The sequence below is a fragment of the Python bivittatus genome, unplaced genomic scaffold, assembly GCF_059951505.1.
Source record: "Python bivittatus isolate LINGU-HERP-01145 unplaced genomic scaffold, Pbiv_v1 ctg000790_np1212, whole genome shotgun sequence".
NCBI lineage: Eukaryota > Metazoa > Chordata > Lepidosauria > Squamata > Pythonidae > Python > Python bivittatus.
In genome coordinates, this window is record NW_028277110.1 from 2,181,586 (window position 1) to 2,206,660 (window position 25,075).

General features: G+C 40.1%; 1 protein-coding gene across 3 annotated transcripts in view; it reads right to left on the reverse strand.

Annotated features, from left to right (window-relative positions):
* Positions 1–25,075, reverse strand: part of COL4A6 (collagen type IV alpha 6 chain) — a 165,146-nt gene that overhangs the window by 48,102 nt on the left and 91,969 nt on the right. For all 3 annotated transcript variants that reach the window (XM_088129180.1, XM_088129182.1, XM_025166593.2), the window contains 10 exons: positions 23,959–24,093; positions 23,161–23,205; positions 14,473–14,589; positions 13,536–13,604; positions 12,689–12,724; positions 11,268–11,330; positions 10,164–10,199; positions 8,973–9,014; positions 7,195–7,287; positions 2,306–2,359 (listed from right to left, as the gene is read on the reverse strand). In XM_088129180.1, coding sequence (XP_087985306.1) covers positions 2,306–2,359; positions 7,195–7,287; positions 8,973–9,014; positions 10,164–10,199; positions 11,268–11,330; positions 12,689–12,724; positions 13,536–13,604; positions 14,473–14,589; positions 23,161–23,205; positions 23,959–24,093 — 690 coding nt within the window. The remainder of the gene's footprint in view (positions 1–2,305; positions 2,360–7,194; positions 7,288–8,972; positions 9,015–10,163; positions 10,200–11,267; positions 11,331–12,688; positions 12,725–13,535; positions 13,605–14,472; positions 14,590–23,160; positions 23,206–23,958; positions 24,094–25,075) is intronic.

Here is a 25,075-nt window from a genome sequence, read left to right on the forward strand (position 1 = left end):
TTTAATTGTGAGCCGCCCAGAGTCACCGTCTTTGGGGGAGATGGGCGGCATATAAATTTAATAAATAAATAACTAAATAAAATAGGATATTGAATTATACTCCCCAAATATGGAACTTGACACTTTATAAAAAACTGTGGCTTTATCAAGCCTGGAGCTCAGCAAAGCAAGCTATTTTATGTAAATGGAAAGAAATCCATGCTCCAGATGTTAAAGAATGGATTCAAGATATGTGTTCTTTCCCAATTTTTGAAACATCTTTATAGCATTGGGGAACTACCCAGCTCAATCTCCACAAAAGGGAGAGATTTAATGGGTGCATCTTTATTTCATTAAAAAAAAAAAAGAAGAAAGAAAAGAATGGTGATCATTGATGCTTCTCCAGGAAGGAAAAAGGCACTTGTGTATAAACAGGAACAGAATATATGTTTCCAATATACATATTCATGAAAGCAATTTTCATGTAATCAATGAAGAGTCCAAAGTGACATCATAGACATGCACACATTTGTTCTCTGAAAAGATTCCTTACACTTCCAATGTGGATAGGCATCTTCCTTTATCTGTAGGTAAGAACCAACTTTGACCACTTGGAGACTAAGGTAGTCACGCCAACTCATCCGGTCAGATTACGTTTATTCAAAATATTTCCTCAAAACTCTTTATTCCTGCCAGGGTTTACATAATGAGCTTGTATCACATTTTTTCCTTTATTGGCCAAGCTGCCTCCACAGTAGCCAAAAAATGAAAAGATGGAGCAATACGTTTCTACATGGTCTATATTTAATGGATTGACATTGAATAGATGTATGTTTAAGGATTTCCTTAATTTTATTTTAACACCATTGGATCCTTTTTTCATTTTTTTTTCTTTTTCCTTAGTTTCTCCCCATCCCTTACTTTTAGTTTATTTTAATCCCTGGAATGCACTCCCCCCGCACTATCAATATATTTCATATTGTTAATTTGTTATGCTTCACTGGGAAATAAAAATACGCACACCCAGAGAGTGTCTGTGTTAAGTTGATGGTGAATTTACACAGAATCAATGCCTTTCATTTTTTATGTTGAAAATAAATTCAAGCAAGGTTTTATCTGGAGTCCCTGGAGTTCTCTGAGCTTGGCTGTTTTCTTGCAAACGTTTCATTATTACCCGGCTAGGTAACATCTTCAGTGCTAGACTGGTTTTATCTATAAGGTTTTATCTATAAGCATGAATCACTCAGGGGATGTCTGAGCACACACCCCTCATGACCTCACTGCATTGCTTGTTTTGCAATTCCATTTTTTAATCTTTTTTTTTGCATTAGGGCTCACCCCAGGATTACATAAAAATCGTGCATCCTGTCCCTTAGACAGCAATGAACATCTCTGGAAAATCATCAACAGAAAAACTCTCGTCGTGCACCTTTTATTTGGAGAAGAGACTGCCCGCAAGCAATTTGATGACACAATTTGTAAATAATTTACTCCACGGTTGCAAAGTTTCCTAAAACACTTATTTCTTAGATTATAAAGAAAGCAATGACATTCGCCAATGTTTTGTGGGGTAGAAAATTAATTGCCACCACCCAAGAAGAGACTGGGAGGTGGGGGGAGCCATTATGCAGGTTCCGTGCCAGAAGCTAAGAAGCTATAATCCAATTCTCTCTGGATGAGCTATCATTGAAACCATCCTTCTGAAGGGGAAACATTTGTCAAAAATTCCAATTTACATTATAGGGAATTCATTTATGTGTAACAAAAGACCAAAAACATAAAGAAGTAAACAAATTAAGCTTCCATCATTGTCATGAAAATCAGTTAATACTGTAGGACTCATTACAAATGCTTATCCCTGTTTTAAAAACGGGCTCAACTCAGACAATGGGGGGATGAGGAGAGGATAAATGTGTTGCGGGAATCCTCTCAGTTTCTGCTCTTCCTTCTTCTTCCATGTGTTCAGAGAAGTGTTTCTCAACCTTGGCCACTTTAAGGCATGTGGACTTCAACTCCCAGAATTCCCCAGCCAGCCATGCTGGCTGGGGAATTCTGGAAGTTGAAGTCCACATGCCTTAAAGTAGCTAAGGTTGAGAAACACTGGTTCAGAGGAAACACTGGGAATCTTTTGCTTCCACTTTTGCACCAATATGGCTACATCCAAGATGGATGCCTTGGCTGGTATGGGGTTTCCTTCTGAACTATGTACAAACTCCAACCTTTTCAAAGAGGAGATAACTCTTCAAGTTGTTTATTTTATATTTGTACTGAAGGATAAATGGATCCAGGTCAACAAAAGCTTTGTCTTGAGGATGAAACATCTTACCGGACGGCCAGGAACCCCTTGTAGGCCGGGATATCCTTTGGGGCCAGGAGCTCCCTGAAACAAAAAGCACATAATATCAAAACAAGCACTCAGTATCAAAAAGGTGAACCAAAGATGGAAGCCAATTGTTCCCCGTCTTTCCAAGCCTCCCCTAAAGATGTAGGCTTGATCATTCATTTTTGCATCTATTCATCACAGATATCTCATCAACACCCTCACTGCATTTACATCAGAATCAAATCCTGTTTTTACAGAATTACAACATTGATTTTACCTGACCTTGCAAGCAATGGGGATGAGTCTCTGCCATGATGGTCCACTTGGGACCATTAATTGCTGTTGGCTGGTTTTCTATCTCAGCTGCCATATATGTTATTTATTGGTTTCTTCTGTGTGTGTGTGTGTGTATAATATTTTATTGAAATTTTAAAGTTACAAATTTAAAAGTTAGAAATGAAAAAGAAAATTGGAAATACAAAATATAAAGAAAAGGGAAAGAAAAAGTGAGATCAAGTAAAAGAAAAAAAAAAGATATGAAAAATAGATAACTTCCAATCTATCTCTGGTCTTAGGAATAATAAGGCTATCATAAATGCTAGTTTTTAATACATTAAGTAGGAATAATTCTTTGTCTAAACATATCCCATTACATTTCTAATCTAATCTTCAAATCCCCATGGAAGCTTCTCCCCACCTGCATTTTGCAAATAGTCCATCAGTGGTTTCCATTCTTTAAGGTAATAGTTATTTGAGTTTTCTTTTATTAAGCAAGTCAGTTTATCGTTTTCTGCCATTTCCATCAGTTTTAACAACCATTCTTGTATTGTTGGTAGTGTCTGGGTTTTCCAAAATTGTGCATAAAGAAGTCTTGCTGCGGTAATCATGTATTGAGTAATTCTAACAAGATGTTTTCCTATCCCCAACAGGAATAGTTCTGGTTTAAATGGAATCTGTATTTGTAGTATGCTCTGCATCAAGGTTTGTATTTGAGTCCAAAATTTCTTTGCATGTGTGTGTGTGTTTTTAATCATTGTTAGCCACCCAGAGTCATGCATTTGAGATGGGCAGTCTACAAATTGAATAAATGAATGTATGAATTAATAAATAAATAAATGTCTGACATGCATCTATATATTGACCTCTTGATGGCCCTAAGTCTTGATGAATGCAAGGTTATCATGATGTAAGGTTATCTGTGATGGACAGCCGTAGGCCTCCCCAGAAGCTGGTGTGACATCTTCATCCTGTGGGCCTTCTCATGGCCACTCTTGTGATGAATATAACCAAAGTTATAATAGCTGAAAGCAGCTTTATTTGTGACTAGAGAAGGACAGACTTCTGTTTCTAAGGATCTAGTGTATTCATTAGACAATAGAGGTCTGCTGGAACCAGAGACAAAATGGTGGCTTATGTGATACAGCCAATAATCAATGACTCTTTGTAAGCCAATACCTTGAAAGATGGCCGGTATACTAAAACAACATCTACTGTATGACTACAGATCATGCATTCAGTTTTACTTAGACCTAAAAATGGCTACTGATAAACAGAACCTAGGAATCCTGGAAGCTGGTCTCTCCCAACCAGACTGCTGATTTATCCAGTTTAGAGCCATCAATAGAAATGATGGGTTGACAAATCCAAGAATTTTCCCAGCCACTGTGAGCTTTTCTTTCAAATAACCTAATTCCTATGAAAGCTGCTTGATAACTGCAAAAAGCAGTATCTGTTGAGGAATCAAACCCACCAAGAAGCTTTAATCCTTTTTTGAAAAACCTTGGATCCATCCCATGGAAATTCCATCACTGATATCTGTCCAGACCAAACTACACAAAGATGGAATGATTTATTTACAGGAAATCTCCTGCATTCTTTTCTTTTTCTGCAGAGTCATGAAATCAAAAGTTTCCACCTTTTCAAAAAAGATTAACTACAATTTACATCCAAATTCTAAACTGTGGTTAACTGTAACTGCCAATCTCTATCAAGTCACCTTATTAAGATACAGTTTGAAGTTGGCTTACTTCAAAAGCAATGCTTAAGACTAATCAGTTTGTTGGGTCTGAAAAACATGGCAAGTTGTAGTGCTGAAGCAAAAACTTCTCACTCTTGCTTGCAACTGTGCTGGGACAGAGGTGGGAGGGTGAGGTGTGGTTTGCTATTATACCCAAAGCAACTTGATGAAGCCAATGAGTTGAGAGGCTACTGGATTATTGGACAAATCATACGTGCTAAAAATCAAAAGCTACCATTTGAGTGCCCTTATTTGTTTCCTTAAAAGATTACATCTTCCACCTGGGTAAGCACAGTTTCATGATCCAGAGATTTAGTTGAAAAACAATTTGGTATGTCAACATTTCCATGGTAATGATTACAACCCTGGGCATCCCTTTGATTGCCTCTTGACTTGGGAAAGTTGACCTTCTCAGAGACAAACATTCAAGAGTAATACTCTTTCAAGAGTAAATGCTCAGGGTTCTTTGAGGTTGGAGAAAACAGTGTTGGAAATCATTGATCAAACTCTGCAGAAATTAGACCTGAAACAAGTTAATCATTTACTGAGATGAAGAAATATCCAAGACTGGCTTGAATTGGCTTGTTCTTCTGGACTTCCTGAAAGGGAGAATAATCACTTTTCCAAACAGATGGAAAATAATTTTAATTGTTGGAGGCATATGATACATTCTCTTATCTTTGTTCTTCCCCAGGGAATGAAAGGTTGAGAGGATGTTCCTAAACTCTAAGCAAATTCCTACTTTTTGTTAACAACCAAGAAAGTGCCAAGCTTGCTGATCCTACAAGGAGTTAATCTAGGATCCGTCTCTGAAAATTTCCAATTAATTAGCTGTACTATCTTTTTTAAACAGCAGCCAAAGTCACTAAAGTATCAAAGTTACAAAGAGGTCAAAAGTAATTTCATCTAAGCCCAAAATATTTTAAATCCTCCAAGAACAGACATTCCACACCACACCTACACATCAATTTATCCATTACTGAATGAAGAAATGTATTGAGGCATATGAATGTTTTCCTAGATTAGAGCCTGCTTCAAAAAGCAAAATAGTCCAGTCTGCCAAAGCTTATATCATAATAAATTAATTGGTGTGGCCCTGTGCTCAGCCATGAATAAATCTGCCTCATTTGATAGCTTCAACTTTCATACTTTCTAAAGCACACATGCTAACCTGTTTCTGTACCAGTTTGCAAATACTGGGCTTAAAAGCCAGCATGAAAGTTCATGGGCCTTTCCTGTAATATGTTTCTCCAAATGTACAGTGTGTGTTTACGCTTTCTTCTAAAATATGTATTTTTGCATATGTTTCCCTGGATGTTCATCTTACTGTATCCTAGGGTGTAGTTCACAGAGTCACATCATAAAATTTAGAAAAGTGAGGAAACTGGAAAAAAAATGCAACCCAGTTGGTTTATTAATCCTGATTGTGCGGGTTCTCATCAAAATATGTACCCTATCAATCCTATACAGGCAGTCCTGTTTAGCGACTGCCTCGGATTGCGACTGTTTGCAGTTATGATGGTGATGAAAAAGGAAATTTGCAACCAATGCCTGCATTTACGTCCTTCACAGCATCTCTCTCTCAGTCACATGTTCACCATTACAATTAGTCAGTAGGCATCGTGCTGTGCCTTGACCCATGTTTGTCTCTCCTCACAGAGCGGAGAGATCGCCTAAACAAGCTCTCTCTTCCTAAGCTGCTTTTCTGTCCCTAAAAAGTGCTAACCACAAGTTAACAAGCTCAGCTCTGTGACCTTAATTACTAGTTAATTAGAACTAGTAGTCAAGACTGACTTGAAGGCCCCCCCCAGAAAAGGGGTGTCCACAGGGTATGGTCAAAAACATCAAGATGGTGGCCACGATGGTGCAATCAAAGCTCTGCCTGTTTTTGCGTGCAGTGTTTTATGTCTGCTTTTCATTATGCACTTGATTCAGAAATTCTTTGATATAGAAGGCAACTGTGGTTCGGCTACCAACCAAACCAAGGAGAAAATACACCACTTACATTAAACGTGGCTTTTTTGCTACATTATTTTATGAGGTTGGTAAGATAGCTGAGAAACCTAGCTATCACTGGTATTTCACTGATATGGGAAAAAAGAGAGAAGCGGACTGATGTAATGAAATATCTTGTTTAGTATTCTAAGCAGCTTGGAGACTTCTGGCTTGGCGTGGTGTGCTGTCTGCCTAACTCAAAGAGAACCCTTGCATGGCCAAGATATAGACCACCAATCTGTTGTGGGCTTGGCATTCTCTAGCATTCTTCCCCTTTGCTCTCTGGCACCCTCATTCCAAAATAAGTAGGTGGAGGTAGCTGACTAAATACTTGGCTGATCTCAAACTGCTAAGCAGGGTTGGGCCTGGTTACCACTTGAACAGGAGATCTCTAGGAAATCTCAGGACTATAGACTAGGTTGGGAATTTGCAAAAACTTTCTAGAAGAAGTCAATGGCTTACAACTTCACACTTCCTGACAGTTCAACAGGAAGGCCTTAGGATATAATGTAATAAATCAATCAATTCTAAGAAAATAATATGGATACGTCCATCAAGTCATCAAGAATAGAATCTGATTCAAAGGAGATTTTAGGTCCCAGCAGGTGAAAAGACTTAGCTGGCCTTGTCTGATCTCAAAATAGCTAAGCAGGCTAAGACCTGGAGAATATTTTGATGGGAGACTCCCAGGGAGCCCTGGGGCTCTAGTTTAGATCGGGAAATTGAAAAAAAGTGCCAGAAGAAAGTTATGTCAAACCTTTTCTATAATATTGCCAGAAAACTTGATTTGTTGATGAAATTGTGAGAAGTCAAGCCTGACTTGTCAGCATCATTTTTTAAAAATGTTTCATACAGAGTTAATTAGTTGTTAAGAGTAAACCTTTGCTCCTCGCTGTCCTTTGGACAATCCGACAAATTCCTCTGTCCCTGTGGAAGATGGAGGTCCTGCTGGTCCTGGAAGTCCCACATCTCCCTAATTGGAAAAAAATTATATATTAGATACAAGAAAAAACATTTTAAACAGCGATTAGGTGGCTTATGCCCTCATCACCACTCCTCTAGACCAGTGTTTCTCTATCTCAGCAACTTTAAGATGTGCTCGCTGGGGAATTCTGGGAGTTGAAGTCCACACATCTTGAGAAACATTGCTCTAAACTACTGCAATGCGCTCTACATGAGATCGTCTTTAAAGACCATCTGGAAGCTTCCAGTGGTGCAAAATGCAGTGGCCCAGCTCTTCCAAGGGCACGGTGGGTGCATGTCCCACCTATTTTTCAGGCCCTGCATTGGCCTCTAATTAGTTTCCAGGTACAATTTGAAGTGATGATTTTCATCTATAAAGCACTTTATGGTTTGATTCCTGGTTACCTGCAGAACCCCATCTTTCTTCTGGAGTCAACCCAACCCCTTGGGTCATGCTGGTTGTCCCCCATTTTCAGGAGGTCAAGGGGCCGAAGCCTGGAAGCATTGTTTATACTTGGGCTGGTTCTCTAGAATGGTCTCCCACAAGACGTTTGATGGCTCTAATGTTAGCTACCTTCCAAAATAGTTGAAAACGGAGCTTTTCTGGAGGGCATTTGGAAGCTGATGCCAATTTTGGGGGTTGTAAGTTTTGCATTTCTTTTTTTATTATGTATTACTATGTTGCTGTTCTGCTTCACTTTGTGAGCTGAGCGTCTATCTATGATTATGGTGGTATATGCATTCAATTAATAAATACATTTTAGGGACCTCCACCACAGAAAGCATTCAATTTATGCCCAATAAAACCCAATCATGTTCCAGAAATAGAAAAAAGTTTTCTTGGAAGAACTCAGGGCACTTCCATGTCTCCCTCAGTTTCCTCTGCAAGGCATCAGAAGTGCCTCTTATTGTTGTCATCTTTCTAGGCTCAAATCAGATCAAACCAAATCTTCATAATGGCCATAAGATAGAAGGAAATAAAACAAGTAAAGCTGGAGATGCATAACTTCTGAATAACATGTATTGATATTCCAGACCTGAGGAAAGATGGATAGTAGATATGGAAATGAAGGACCAGGCAACCTGGAAGGACTATCCAAATAGCAACCAGATGGAAGAAGGGAGAACTAAGTCATCTGTGCCAGGAAATGTCTTAAGGGTAGGATAAAATAAAAATTGTCCAGAATTCTCTGTAGAGAACATTTGGCACTAAGATTCCACAAGGAGATATATGGGGATGGAGGAAAGCAGTTTTGTAGCACCCCATCAGGAGAGCAGAAGGCAATATATATAACTTGACCAAAGTGAACGTTAGGTGAAAATTCAGGACTGTAATGGATGAGAGGTGAGAGGCTGGTGCACAGACCCCACATGAGGTTGAGAACACTTTGGTAGTCAGTGCCACAAATACGCTGCTTATGAATACTTCTAAGGCAGGGTGAACTCTTCCAGGTTCAAAATTGTCCGGTGTTGCTCCCAGGCAACCAGAGACAGAGGGAAAAAATTAGCCTCTTCTCCATTGCCCAATCTTGTTCTTGACATGCAATGTGTGTCAACAACACACATTGTTTTACGGCAACAACACACACAAATGGCCACCATGTGGAAGAAACAGTGATGCTGTCCTCATAGTGACCCAAGAAGATGTTTGGTATGGTGTCCCATTGCAAAGCCAAAATGCACACAACTACTTACTTTTTCTCCTTTTTCTCCCTGGAAAACTAGACCACTACTGCCCTGCAAAATAACAACATCAAACACCAAATCATTGTAATTTTTTATTTTTAAAAACGGTACAATTGAAAAATAGAGGCACAAATCACCCAAAGAACAGTAAAAAGAAACAATCAATGGAATTAAAGTTGTTTCCTGATCTCTGTCTTCCAAAAGTGATCACCGACATTCATCATTTGGAAAAAATAATAATAGTGGTTTAGTATTAGTTCTGGTAATCCAACCTGAGTTGACGAAGAATTAAAGCTAATTGTTTGTGTCCAAAGTATTAAAAAATGCTTCACTTTTCTCACACTAATTTCAGCATCCTAGGTTTAATTCTGCAGTCATATGTTTTACAAGCTGTAGAACAATATAATGCTTTAGTTTTTCTCATTATTGGGTTTTAACTCTAAGCCACCCAGAGTCATTCTGGAGCTGGACAGCCTCTAAATTTAAATAATTATCACCACCACAATACTTGCTGTGCTTGATGTCATACCAAAAGGTCTTGAAAAGTACTTGGACACAATAGGAATGGATGACATCTCAACTCATCAGTTACAAAAAGTTTCATTACTTGGAATAACCCATATATTACAAAGATATCTTTTGTAATTGTTGATCTTGGGGAGGATCCGATAGTCAAAAGTACCGAATCCATTTAGAGCTCTCTGGTGGATTGTGTATAATTCATAATCATCATAATTGAAGCTTCTATGTCCAATCCAATATGGAGAATCATTTAAAAAAAACACCAGGAGCAAGCTATTCCAAAACTATCCCCCCGCAAGCCAAGCAAAACAAAACAATAAGAAAATTTTCTGACTGCACTTTCTGTTCATCTTTAACGCAGAACAGTTTTCCTAAGGGATATCAGGAAGAAAACAGTATAGGAAGTCCCCAGGTTAAGAATGCCCAGGTTACAGATGACCCATAGTTAAGAACCGAGTCTTAACAGCAAAATTTGAGTTGAATACACAATGATTCGAGTTAAATATGCAATGGTTCGAGTTCATTACACAACAATACTGTTCTGGCTTACATACAAATTCGACTTACAGACAGACCTTGGGAATGGAACTCCTTAAACTGGGGACTGCCTGTACTGTTTATTTAATGGATAGACATTTTGGAAAGGTGGAATACAGGGAAACAATCAAACATACTTACTACAGGACCTGGGGGTCCTGGGAGACCGGGTTGTCCCTAAATTGGAAGAAAACAATATTGATCAGAGGTTGCACTTGAGAATCCAATTTCAATTTGCGTGAGATGGGTGGCTATATAAGTACAATAAATAAATAAATAAATTTATGGGTGGGACATATAAATAAGAAGAGGGAGCTGTTCTAAAAAAATGAAAGGGTTAACCAACCAAAGTAGTTCCCAGGGCAATATTATTTAGGAAGCAAGAGAGAAATAAATTACTCACTAATAAATGAGAGCAGTTGACAACTGCTCCTTTACATGTGATGAGAATCTCCACTCTGCATCTTATCTTGAGTTGATACCCTAATATTTAATATTTAAGCAAAAAAGTGAAAAGGGGGCAGAACCACCCTCATCCAACTAGATCGGAAACCAAAGGGGGTGGAGTCATATCCTTTCCCATCTTGTCATTCTGCTTCCCTCCTGAGCCAAACAAGGGAATAATCCAGATTACAGGATAGGTTTGTCTATTTTAAGAGACTGAGCAGGTATTATGCAAACTGGTCGCATGTTCCAATGGCAGCAGATTCTGAGATGTCTTTACAGAGGGAAACTATTTCTCCTTTGGCTCAAAAGGAGCTGGGCAGGCAGGAAGCTCCTGGTTTTCAGTCCCTGACCAGTCCCTCATTAATGACCCCTGTGCATCACCATGATGATGTAACGGTCTATGGGAAAGACCTTGGGAGAGAGGAGGAAGAGCCACAGACTGGACAACCGGTATGTAATAGGTTTCTCAGCCCACAGAAGGAGGGAGGGCATGGGAGCGTTTCAGAAGGGACCCTCCCTAGTTTTCCGGAGAGTAAAAGGAGGGAGCGGAGAAAGACTTTCAGTCTTGTAAGATTCTGTTAATGTAACCTTACAATAAAGATAGAGTTAGTACTCATAGTTATGCTTCTTGTCTTGACTAGCTTGAAGGACTAACAATGAAATAATGATGAACTAATAAAGCAGCTGTCACCTGTCAGACAACAAACATAACAATCAGTAGCTATTTCATATATTCTGAACTAGCTGTGATGGGAGATTGTTCAGAATATAATTAATAACAAAAAGAGGAAAAATTACCGGAAATCCAGGTAGCCCGATGGGACCAGCAGGGCCTGGTCGACCTAGAGAACCTTTAGGACCCTGTTAAGAAGGAGATCGAAGGCAACTAAGCAACTTCAGTGGTCATATTTCCTGCTTAAATCTCCCCCCAAATGAGATGACTCTCTTATGTATTGTCTCCAGCCAGATTTTTAACCCCAATTCATCACAAGGCAACAGATGACTAGGGTTGGTCATAAACAGAATAATCATAAGCAATACAAAACCAGAACTATGTTGCTATCTCTCATTCATTAGCCTGATTACTTCCACGGTAAGAGGAGGTCTCCCGGAATGTCAAATCTCAAGAGGAAGATTTAAGATTCCTCCCCAGGATGGAAAAGTTGGTGTGAAAATCAGAAATACGTTTCAGTATTTCTGTTTATTTGAAAAGGCCTAAAGCCAGCCAAGAAAAAAAGACTGCACTGAATGTAGGAAGCTGATTGTTATGGTTTCTTCTTTTCTTCTCACTTGACTTTCCCTGTATCTTCCTTTCCCACCCCATTAGCTTTTCTTTCAGCTAAACCCAGTCCTATAGAAGGAGTATATAAGAGACCAAGGTGCTGCAAGGGTCTTTCTCATAGAAGACAGTTGGACAACTAGAAGCTGACATACATCACACTGTCCTAGTCTAGCTGCATCATTTGAGTATAAAATCTCTCTCTCTCTCTCTCTCTCTCTCCCCCCCCCCCCCCTTATCTCTCTCTCTCACTAGCTAGCTATTTCTGGGAGTTACTTCTCCAAAGTAAGGATGTAAGAGAATTAAATCACAAATTCTAGAGGAATCCACAGTGGGAAAAATGCTAGTCATAAACAAAAGACCCCATGGCTACCTGTGGTGGGGGCAAGTGATGGAAAGGGCACGATGACATCTTTTGTGCCATGGCATACCTGACATCATTGTGGCTTGTACTAAACCCCCATGCTAGTTGTATCTTTCTATTCCAACAAGAAACCTATCATTTGTCCTTCAACCACACACTGTGGAACTCTGGAGGGGAATCTGGTACTCCCGACTGTAGTCTTTGCTCTCTGCAAACAGTTCAATGGCCCTGTAAGTGCATGAGCTTTGTAAAGGTTAAACAGCAATTAAAAAAAGTAAAAACAATTCTCACCTAACTCATCTGATCCGGCAACTTTTTCCCCTAGGTAATACAACTCCACTTTCCTCCTCACATCTATAATGTGGGTTGTGGTTGTGACAAGCCGAGTCACCTAATGAGCTTCCGCGGCTGAGGGTAGATTTGATATTAAGTTTTTCTAGGGCTAGTTCAGCATTGTATAATGCTGGAAGCGAAGTAGGAACTTTCTTTCTCTTTACTAAATGAGTTTTGCCAAAAATAATACAACACACAGGCAAGGAAAGCTTTTAACAGAAATTACAAGGGAAATGAACTTACAATAGCACCATCCAGTCCAGGAAGACCTCCTTCTCCCTAAATAATAATGTAACAACAGTCAGCACCTTAGATGAAACATAAATTAGATTGGCAGGGAAATGCGGTTATATAAAATGTTTGGTTGTTTAAAAAAAAGGTTCACAAAATGCAAACTACACAAGTTACTTTTGTGCCAGCCTCAGCTAAACCATCCCATCCCAAGATGGGGGGGGGGGGGAGTGTAAAAAACCCAGTTGTATACTATGGTGGGAGAGAGAGGGCTTCCCAATCAAAGACTTAAACCCAACCTGTGTAGCTATTTACTAGAATGTCTTGATTTTGGACTTAGTTAGTACAGAGTAACTGTTCACAGCCCAAATGTTGGCAGCAAAAACTATTTGATTGAAAATGAATGAAGAACATCAAAAAAATCCTCAAGCTGGATCAGGCGAAAGGCCCAATTAGCCTGGCATTCTGTGTCCCACCAGCAGCCAACAAGATGCATCTGAGCAACTTCCAACTTGACTAGGAAGTTGGCTGTTTTCTTCCACTGATGCTCTCCAGCAGCTGGCATTCAAGGGGTGTATGAATAATTTATCTATGTGTTGTATAAAAAAGAGTGGGTCCATTTATCAGGCATATTTTTTTTCAATTCTTAGCTTCAGTGGTTGATCTGGAGTTCTAATAATCACGTTTATTTCATTATGGTCAATGACCAGCAAGGAGTTCTAACATTTTTACAGTGTAGGCAATTCCTCAAACGCAGGCATAAATCTTTCTGAAACTGTCTTCCTTCCAAAATAAAATTAAACATTTAATTGCTTAGAGGTGTCTCCTGCTACAGTTCCTTTGTCTGGACATTTCTTACCTTCACTCCTTTAAAAATTCCTGGGGCAAAAACAGGTTCACCTTTTGCGCCTTTTGGACCAAGATGACCCTGGTTACAGAAATTAAGAAAACAAAAACATACTCTTTAGCAAAAAAAAAAAAAAGAGGGTCAATCTGAGTCAACTCAAAGCTTAGTTGTCTTGAAGCTAAAGCTAAAAATCAAAGAAATGCAGGTAGAATTCATTTATCCCCTTGTATTCTACACATTCTATTACAGCCATGATGGGTGAACTGTTGGAAAGCCAGAAGGACCAGATTGGGGATAGATTGTCTTGGAGAAAATCTATCTATGTGATTGCTATGAGTTGACACCAACATGATGGCACATAATCAATCAATCAATCAATTCTATACACATCAAAGTCTTTATATACCACCAATCTCTTTCTTGGAAGGCCATCATGGTATTGTCTCTCTGAAGATATGCTAAGCTACATACATTACTAAATATCCCACACTAGTTTATAGTTCACACAACATTCTGCCACAATATGCCCTGAATTTGGGATAGCCTGTGGCTTAAATCCAGCTATTGTGGTCTATAAACCATAAAGCATGGCTTAGAATACTGCTGTTTATTTATGGTTAGATTATGGCTTGCTGTAATGCATAAATCTAGCCACTGCCATAGTATGACTTCCCCATAAGGTCATCCAATGGCCTCTTTGATGCATCTCTACATAACCATCTACCTCCCAAGGCAAGAAAGAGCTGATGTGACGTGATGTGGATTTGGGACTTTCTCCTTGGCTGTTAAAAAGGGAAAGAAGTGGACCCCCCCCCATATCTTTCCCCCACTTTATTCTAGAAACAGTTACAAGGAAAGCTGTCTTAAAAACCATTCATAAGATATCATGTCCAGACCTCTTTCCCAACCATCAATCTCAACCTAGGACAAAGACTACATCAAGAAATACCTTCGGTCCCTGTGGACCAGGGAATCCATCTGATCCAGAAGCACCAGGACTCCCAATGGTGCCATTACAGCCATCCAAACCAGGAAGACCTCTGGATCCTGGCTGGCCAGGGTGTCCCTGTTCAAGGGTAAAAAAGAAGCAGCAAACATTAGCATTTCTTAATCACACTTCCTATTTTTTTAAGAACGTATGGTAATGTAAACAGTGGCCTCAAAGGAAATTCATTTGCATTTGCATACCTAAACCTGATAACTCCACATGTATGTTTTTTACACATTTACTCCATATGTATGCTTTGTACATTTACTCAGCTACATACGAGTAAAGATTTATTGTGTTTCTAAGTCCTGTAAGGTTGATGTATGAGCCTAGTCAACCGCCAAGGTTGCAACAACTCCAAAGGTGTTTTTTCTCCATCAGATACCAACGACCTTATTCAAGTATTTAGGGCACTCGGACTGTTCTTTATCCTTCCAAATGTCATCATCATCACTGAGAAAAAAAAAAAGCTAAAATAATTTCTAATCAGTTCCTCACTTTTTAAAGAATGCACGGTAATGTAAATAGTTACGGCAAAGTAAATTTATTTATATTTGCATACCTGAACCTGATAACTCCACATGTTGGATTATTGAGACGCTCAATCAGTTTTGAGGCTATGATGTGATCATACTGAAAATTCACAAAATCACACTCTCATCAACTCTTCCTAACAAACGGTTGTCAGACAATTTGTACACGGATTGAACAGACTGCTGTGCTTACATCTCTATGCACTTTTCCACACTCTGTGAAACTAGAACAGCAGATGGCAGCAGAAATAGCTTTCCAAGAGCTAGCTAATACTGTGGCTTTGAGTTCTGAATATAAAACAAAATGAGGAAGGAAGGGTGTGTGTGTGAAAAATGTGGCTAATGTTTAAACTGCGTCTGCATGGGTTAGAGTTTTTGATAGCATTTTTCCAAGAGACAGGTTAGTCTTTGGCCACCTTACAAGAGCAAGGGGATCTGTGGCAACTTGAATTCCCTTCAGTGCATCAAAACATTTGGGGATCAAGCCCACTGCATTAGAGGAATGTAAGTCCCTGTAAGAGTTTATACACTCATACAGTTTTTGGGGATGAGAGAAAAAAGAGGAAGAATAAAGGAAGGAGAGGTGAAACTGGGTGGAATGATTTTGATTATCACATGGTATAGAAACAAAATAGCTTCAGTAGTGGACTTTGTCATACATAACACTGTGGTATGTCTTAGGTGACTCAGGGGAGTCCTCTTCAGATATGTAAATGGGTCCTGTCAAGTGCAGGAGTGTTAGCTAACCGCCTTCCCCTCCTCCAGTTATGCACTGGTATCTTCAACGCATCAGTTGCTAAAGAATGTAGCACCTAAACACAAGAACAGAAGACTGAGTGAACAGGGGTGTCTTCCATTGAGGATGAAGACTTCAGTGCGATGGGCTTCTAATAAGAACACTGAGGACAGCATGCTTAGAATTTAACAGCTGAGAACATACACAAGATTTAAGGAACAGGAATTCCAGTGAGAACAGGACAATGGAGACTCAGAAGAAACAACAGATGTGGGACTATTCAAGAATTCTCACTTTGCACGCTTTACACATTTGCTCAGTTATAGAAACTGCAGGGATTTATAGTGTTTCTAAGTACTGTAAGGTTGATGTATGAGCCCAGTCGACCCCCAAGGTTGCAATAACTCCAAAGGTATTCTTTCTCCATTAGATGCCAACAAACTTATCCAAATATTTAGGGCACTCTGACTGTTCTTTATCCTTCAAAATGTCATCATCATCATAAAAAAAGTTAGGAACATTTCACCCAAAGAGGGTTTTCATGTAAGGAGCTTAAATTGGTGGATCCATCCGTTTAGGTAACAACCTCAGTATGAAAATCCAGAGGATGAATGTCATCAGCACAAATCCATATCTTTAACTGTAGTGGCACAGTGCCAGTCCTGAAACTGAAGTCATTTTAATGCCAAGCAACGTCAATGCCCACACCAATTCCACGATCAACATCTCACAGCTTAGCTACTGTATATAGGTAATATGCAAATAACTTCTGTTGCAGGTGAAAGAATACACAACCTGTACTGAAAGGATCTTCAGATCTGGGCTGGAAATGACATCATCTTCAGCAAGAATGAGAGAGTTAAAGAAGAAAACAGGAAGAATATTGGAAAAGTAGCACTCCTGAGTCCTAGAGACTAGAAATTGTGTTATAGTCCTGGCTGACATGCTACATTGTCCTATCTAAATTCACTTATCTAGTGTGACTGGTATTTCTCAATATACTGTATCTAAAGGCACTTGGTAGATGTTATAACAGCATTGGAGAAGGGGACACTGCACACATTTGACAAGACAGGATACTGTATGGAGGCGCAACCAAGAACACTTGCTTTTGGGAAGGAGTAATAGTGCCCTGCTAGAGGACATACTTGCCAGAAAAAGATCCCAGGTTAATTCTTGGGAATTCTAGTTGAAAAAGATCTCGGGTGACATCAGTAGGAGCTTGGACAGTCCATATCGCAAGGAGTAGAGAAAACAGTTACTACAACCAGTGGATTCTGTAGAACAGTGTTGTCCAAACTTGGCCACTTTAAGATGAGTGGACTTCAACTCCCAGAATTCCCCAAAGCAAACATGCTGGCTGGGGAATTCTGGGAGTTGAAGTCCACTCATCTTAAAGTGGCCAAGTTTGGACAACACTGCTGTAGAAGGAAGGCTGCTTCAAGTGTTCAGTGCTGCTTGCAAAGCCATGTGCTCCTCAAACCAAAGTGATTTTGTTTCTCAGCCATCATACAGATGCATATAATGTCCACTATATCGATAGTAGTTTATGTGATGATGATGGACCTACATGCTTGGTGATGCCCAACAAGCTCTTGATTTTTAAAAGATTTTTCTAATTAAAAATAAATAGTAGAAAATAATAAAATGGAAACTGTTCAGCTACCAAGTCTCAGTCTCCAGCATCATACTCACCATGGGAAGTACCGCATGGCATGCACTGAATATTCCCACATATGCCCACCACTTTAAAATATGGTTGTACCACTTTTAAAAATATAAGCCCGAAAGGCATTCCTTTGGCTGTGCAATTAATGTGCAACTCAACAAGCATTGCCAAAAAAGGATGATGACAATGATGACGACGATGATGATGATGATAGGGAGGGAAGGAAGGAAGGACGGACTGCAGAAACTTAAAACAGTCATTGTAATGTCTTTAAAATTTTTATCTGTCTGAAAAATCAGGACTTGGCCCCACCCCCATGTAGAATGCAATCCTTGCATGCCACCCCAAGTTAGGGTGGCCCTTGAACTGACAGATGTTGTGCACCCCGCTGAAGAGTCAATCCTATAAAGGGAAAAATGTAAATATATTGTAAATCTCTGTAGTAATTCCTTGTTTGGGGCTTGGTAGTAAAGTATCTTATGTCAACATACCATCTTCTAATAAAACGTAAGTGCTGGCCCACAACAACTCAAAGCAAACATATGCAATTCTTTAAACATTTATTTATGTGTTTAGTTTTATAGCCAGAAGGTTGCAGATATCTCCTGGGGACAAGCTAATCCAGGAGAAATGAGAATGTCATGGGTTTGTAAAGGAAATCCAGCAGCCCCAAACCCAAGCAGATGATCAGATAAGATAACGGAAGGTTTATGGATGAAATGATCTTCTCCTTTCACATTTGTGTAAACATCCAGGAGCCACTTTTTTATACTTGAGTTTGGTATTCAGTGTTTCAGGGTGTACAGATCAGCGCTAGTTCTAAGACGATGTTACATCTCTCTTCATTCAATTCGGCCTGTTGGTACGATTTTCCAGGCTAAGAGCCACACTTGGCTCTTGAATGATGTACTGGGATCACACCCCCAAAAGTGAACTAAAGTGTCCTTTTAAAATGGAAAGTCAATACGGTTAACACGATCATGCTCCAGCCATGTCTCATTAATACTTGATTAATATGTATTTATTTCATGAATAATGAAAGAAAGCAGGGCTATGTTTCTATCCCTGAAGGTCAATGTGAAAGGGATCCGGTCTTCCATCTTAGGTTGCTCCCACACCTCCTACAGAGGATGCAAAACAGCCTAAGCTTTTCTTCATGGAGAATAGGTCTACTCTGTCATGCTTCCAAGACCTTTCAAGTTCACCCGAGCTACCAGCGCAGGAGATCTGCACAACTTTTCACAGTCATTCCCGGATCTAGAAATGATCCTAAAAATACCTGATCTCTGGGTCAAGAACTGCTTTGTGTCAAATTCCTGAGTTTCCTAACGGGAAAAAAAAAAATTACAAGCATTGAATGCCTAAACCAGTATTTCTCAACCTTGGCAACTCTAAGAGGTGTGGACTTCTACTCCCAGAATTCCCCAGCCAGCAAGGTTGGGGAATTCTGGGAGTTGAAGTCCACACCTCTTAGAGTTGCCAAGATTGAGAAACATTTGTCTAAACTGAACTGGTACATAATACTCTGCTGGGAAAAGAGCATAGAGATAACCTTATATCACATCTGAAAAAGGAAATGCTTTCTTTCAGGCTCCATGATGTCAAATACAATCAGAATCCTCTTCAAATGAAAGGCTCCTCCAGTTGAACCCCCATGTCCTACTTTTATTTCCTTGCCAGTGACCACCACTGAACAGGAAGTCACTATTTAGCTATGAAGCCAACAGCCTCCAGGGATTATCTAATTATCTCTGGAAACCACCTCAGCCAGTAGCCAATGCTGTATCTTCAACCACAGATTGCCATAATTTAACTGTGCAGTTGCGTATCAAGGCAATTCCACTGCTAATCCTACATCTATTTTCCAAGGCTGTCCTGGGCTACCACCCTCATTATTCTCTATTCAGGTTATATAGAGGGCCATAGAGATGACCTTGGAGTAACTACCCCATGGCAATTACAAAAACAAAGGCATGCATTAAGCCCGGGAAATAAAGAAAGAGCGAGAAAGAAGATCAGATTGGTTCTGCCCTAATTCACTAGGGTATAAGAGGGACAGAAGGGAAAACACAGTTAGGCTTTCAAAATTATGTTCCTAAAGTCTATTTCGATAAAATAGAAGAATTAGAATTCCAGAACAGAAGTCCAATGACCTGGACTACCTCAAAAGGCTTACAGTTGGCAATTAAATGCCCACTAGACTATTGCCAATAATGGTTGACAATAATGGGAGTTGTAACCAAGTATCCAAAGTTCTAGTACAATGGTAGAAGGAGATAAAATATAGTATTTTATTTCTAAAATTATCACCAACTTTATATATTTCTCTTTTGTCACTTCTTGGTATTTTCTTCCTCCCTGAAGCTAAAAGCCAGTGTTTCAATGTCTTCTGTTAGGGAAAGTATTTTAATCCCTTATGACAGGACACACATTTTTTTTTCAGGCAAAGAACTGATTTGGCATCTGAGTGGTGTGTTGCATCCACTCCAAAAAAATGTGGGGCCAAAACTGAATTTAATTTACATTTGGTTAACTTTATATTAGGATGGTGAGGACTTTGATGGGTGAATTCCAAGAAATCGCAGGACTGCAAACCAGAATGGGGATGCCGGGGCATCTCAGAAGGAGGCAGTGATCCACCCCTTCCACACTGCAACTAAGAAAACCACACTGAGATGTCCTTGACATCACCAGGAATCAAGAATGATTGGAAGAAGACTTGCCCGTTGCCTGAAATTAATGAAACACCCTCATTGAAATGAATCCCTGTGTCTTCAATAACTTTATTCTTTTTGTCACATAAGCATGGATGGCAATTTCTGGAGGGCTTTTCTTGGCCAAACCAAGCCTCTTGGGAGCCTTCAAAGGCCGTGTCCTTTAAGATGATGCACCAGCTGTAATCTAAACTGAACACTCTGAAGCCAAAATCCTAGCTAAGAGCAAGCCCCTTTCCACTGAAGGAAACTTATTTCTAAGTAGACCCAAACAGGATGGACACAGTACTTAAGAAAGAGGGAAGTCAGCCTAATCGGAAGGCAGAGACTTGTGTATTAGGAGCATTAAAGGGGCCTCTTGAGAGAATGCCAGATCCTGCTTTTCAAACAGCCTGTGGTTTTGTTTGGTTTGCTTTTGAACCGTACACACACGAGCTGATAGAAGCCAGTCCATATGCTATCGCTCCCCGAAATGTTTCCATTTAACCAGCCTTGTATTTTCAGCTGAAACGCTATGACTTGTACATCTCAACTTCCAAACTTCTCAACCTCCTTCCGTGGGAAAAACTAAACATGCATCAGGATGGGGTGGGAGTTGGGGAGGAGGAATGAGAATGTGAAAGGCAGGTGGGGGGGGGGTGTCCTTCAGGCCCTTTCTCCAGTACATCTGTGGTTAATAAGCCATAAATACAGGGAGCGATGGCTGTTACAGCCAAGGTTTCCCCAGTCAGCTGTAGCAACATGAAATGAAGCCCATCTGTGGGCAGTTTCTTTGATAAGACCTATGGTGACCTGTTTCCCTTCCACCCACCCGTGTACAACCATCTTGAATGTTGAACAGGTTGGGCTCTTCTTGCCATGCCCACATCCACCCTGTGATAATTTACTCACTGCTTGGGGTGTCTCACCGGGTTACCCATTCCTGTAGCCTCTTTACTGCATAGCCAAGGCCTTTCACAGAACCTTTCGCTAAATCTGGGTTTCTCTGGGGTTTCAAAACTGCACGTTGAATTCATTCTGTTGCTGTGTTTTAGGCCACAGTTTTTGTCCTTAACTGTTATTTTGAAACAAAGCAACAGGGCTGGGGGTGGGTGAAAATTAATGCCTCTTCTCAAAAAAAAAAAAAAAAAAGGAGAGAAAGAATGAATGAAAACAAATAGGGCAGCCAAAATGTGATCTGAAAGCATTCAATTCTTCGCTCATCCTGATTGAATTAAACTAAATTAAATCTGCATGTTCAATTTGTTTCTTTGCTGTGTTTTATGTTGCTGGATTTAGGGGTTGTTTATTATTTTCATTTGTATTGTTAGTATTGAAGGAAGGAAGGAAGGAAGGAAGGAAGGAAGGAAGGAAGGAAGGAAGGAAGGAAGGAAGGAAGGGAGGGAGGGAGGGGACAGCAAGAGTATGACCTGAAATCTTTCAATTTTCTGCTCTGATTACGAGTGATTATTCCAAAAGACACAACTAAATTGCCAAGTGGAGAAAATGAATTCCTAACTTCCACTGTCTGTCCCACTAATTAAGGTCACATGTTCCATACAGTAAAATATTAAAAAAAAAATCAAGTATCTCTATACACAATTACAGTACTGAAGCATGACATAAATACTTTATAGAGCAAAAATAAGGAAAAAGATGAGGATGGGGTGACGGAACATTTTTGTTGGGTTATGGATGTTGGTGCTTATGTTTAGGGATTTATTTTCCATTTTATCTTTAAATATTTTTTTTACTGTCGGTTCATTTGTAAACCATCCAGAGGACTTCATGTAGTAAGACAGCTGGGAAAGGGTGCAAATATATAATTCAACAGAGGAAAACTACTATTTTCTCCAATATTCTCTCCAAGGAAGGAGAAAAAGCTGGCTAGGAAGGGTGTGTGTCAAGCAACAAGGTCTCCCATCTCTCCTTCCACTGGACATACTTCCACTGGACTGAAGAGTCTTTCAAATCCCTCTGCAGATCGCCATTCAGTTTGATTGACTGCTTATGTGCCATCAAGTCGCTGTTGACTCCTATCAACCACAGATAAATTTTCTCCATGATGATCTATCCCTAACCTGGCCCTTCAGGTCTTCCAACAGTGCACCCATTGTTCTGTAATTGAGTCCATCCACCTTGCTGCTGGTGGTCCTCTTCTTCTTTTTCCTTCCACCTTTCCCAGCATTAGAGCCTTCTCCAGAGAGCTGGGTCTTCGCATAATGTGTCCCAGGTAGGATAATTTGAGCCTGGTCATTTGTGCCTTGAGTGAGAATTCTGGGTTGATTTGTTCGGTGATCCCCTTGTTTGTTTTCTTAGCTGTCCATGGTATTCTTAGGAGTCTTCTCCAACACTGAAGTTCAATCATGTCAATACTCTTCCTATCCTGCTTCTTCAAAGACTGACTTTCACTTCCATAATGTGTCACAGGCAATTCCATGGATTGCATGATTCTGATCTTTGTAGGTATCTGATCTCATCATGGCATTTGAATTTCTTTTTCAAGGCCTTCATGGCTTTTCTACCAAGTGCTAGTCCTTTTAAAAAAAACTAAAGCAATAAACTGAGCATTGGCAACTATGCGCGTGGCCAAGCAATTCCTTCTTGGCTATAGAAGAAGAAATAATGGATTCTAATGTTGATGTGGCTGTGTGTGCTGCAGCCCCAATCACCTGCCATTTTGTGGCTGGTCATTTGGAGTCTCCCTGGCTGCTGGAGCCTCAATATTCATTCTATGGTCCAGACCTAGCTGCCTTACTGACTGGGTGATGGTCCCTCCCCTACTTCAGTTAGTAGCAAAGGAATATCCCCTTATAGCAAAGCAGAATAGCTGCCCTACCAGATTCATACAATCATCTTCACCATGGCATTTTTTTGCTGGACCACCCTCACTAGCACCATCAGTCAAGGACAAAGAAAATATGTACTTGAATTCAAACCCAGAACTGTTGGTGGCCAAAGCCCCACTAAGAGATACACTTTGTGCACTTAAGTCCTGGGGAATCCAGAGAGACTTACCGGAACTCCATAAATTCCAGGAAATCCAGGAACCCCCATTGGGCCCTAAAAGAAGAAAAAGGAATACAGTTGAGTGTTTGTCCTTTTTTATAACTCTAAGTCCAGTTCTTAAGGCAGCTAGCCTAGAACAATGATAGGTTTAAAACCAAGGATGAACTTGCTACAGATAATGTCTTTGTATTATTTTAGTTGCATTTTGGTTCCCAGTCAAGACTAATTCTTTATGCAGATGATTTCTGAGATTCTCCGGATTCTGAGTGGGTGGGCTACAGATATGTCAAACACAGTGGTAAGAGAAAGTCTGTAAATCCTCTAAAATCATGCATAACCCCACAGTACTGTCAGTTACAGTGAGATCAGAGCTTCATCTAAGTCCTATTAATAGATAAAGAGATTCTGGTTAAACAAACACAGAGAACAGTCTTTCTTTCCTTCTGAGTCACACTCAAGTAGCTTTCCAATTCTGGTAAAGGTCTACACAAAATGTTGGGAAGTCCTTGGAGCTTCAAAGATCACAGCACCTTGACACTTCCATCGGCAGGTTCTGAGGGGCACTCTGGAAGTGGCCCTCTTCCAATGTTTTGCACAGCTCTAGGGAGTAAGTTTTAGTGAAATACACACCGTAAAATAGCGTATATGTATGAGAGCAGATTGTTGGCGAACGTTCAGAAATGTCATTACCCTGGATATATTGAATACCGTTTTGTGCCCCAAACGATACAGCAAAAAGTAGCAGATTGCCACTGCAGGGCTGACTCTGAAGATGTATGAGAAACCTAAAGGCATGAATGAACTTACCTTGTCTCCCTTCATTCCAGCTGCACCTGGAGGTCCTGTTACGCCCCTCTCTCCTTTCACTCCTCTCACGCCCTCTGGCCCAGTAAAGCCTTCAAGGCCCATTGGTCCTTGGTTCCCGATTGGTCCTGGTTGACCCTAAGAGGAAGGAAGGAATGTTTTATTTTTTTCCCCAATAATCGTCTGCAGATCCTCATCCTAATATGAGTCAAGTATACATCAGCGAACTATTGAGAACGAAGTCCTCAACTGAAGGTCCATGTTCCACCTAAAGAAGAGTGAAGAAGGTGGCATCAATATGGTCAGGGCTATAGCAAACATAGAGCCATAAAAGGCCTCTGAAGAATGTCTAACAAATTCGTGAGCAGAGAAATTGGGAAGCTGATTTCTCAGAATTTCTCAAGATGGAGAGAGTAAGGAAGATGATCTTGACAAGGATATGTAAGATCTGTTGCCAGGATGACAAGTGGTGAAACATATTTTAAGCCACAACAGACAGAAGTGGCTCAGACAGACACCTCCCTCATTCACTGAACTACAAGGAGGAAGAAGTCTTGAAAACCTGGCTGTTCTCCCAGACCTTGGGGTAGGGTGGGTGAGACTCCCCTGGTTATAATTTTTATGTTTTGATATGTTGCCTGGATGGCCACGTTTTAATTATTTTACGAGAGCCAGTTTGGTATAGTCATTAAAGGTACCAGGCTAGAAATTGGGAGGCCATGAGTTCTAGTCCTGCCTTAGGCACAAAGCCAGCTGGGTGACTTTGGGCCAGTCACTCTCTCTCAGCCCTTGGAAAAAGGCAATGGTAACCACTTCCAAAAACCTTGCCAAGAAAACTGCAGGGACTAGTTCAGGCAATCGCCAGGAATCAACACTGACTTGAAGGCATGTGCACGGACCCACGCAACGTTTATGTCGTTATTTTTCTAATTTGTTTCAGTCAGTGTTATTGTATCTTGTTGCTTTTATGTGGCTGTTTATTTCTGGTGAGATGCCCAGAGTTGGTTGGCATCAAAACTAATAAATAAATAAATAAATATGTTCTCTGGGACCCCAGAGCTAAATGTCAAATGCTTAAATTTTGAGAAGGTAGATTTCAGATGAACTTAAGGTGGAAATT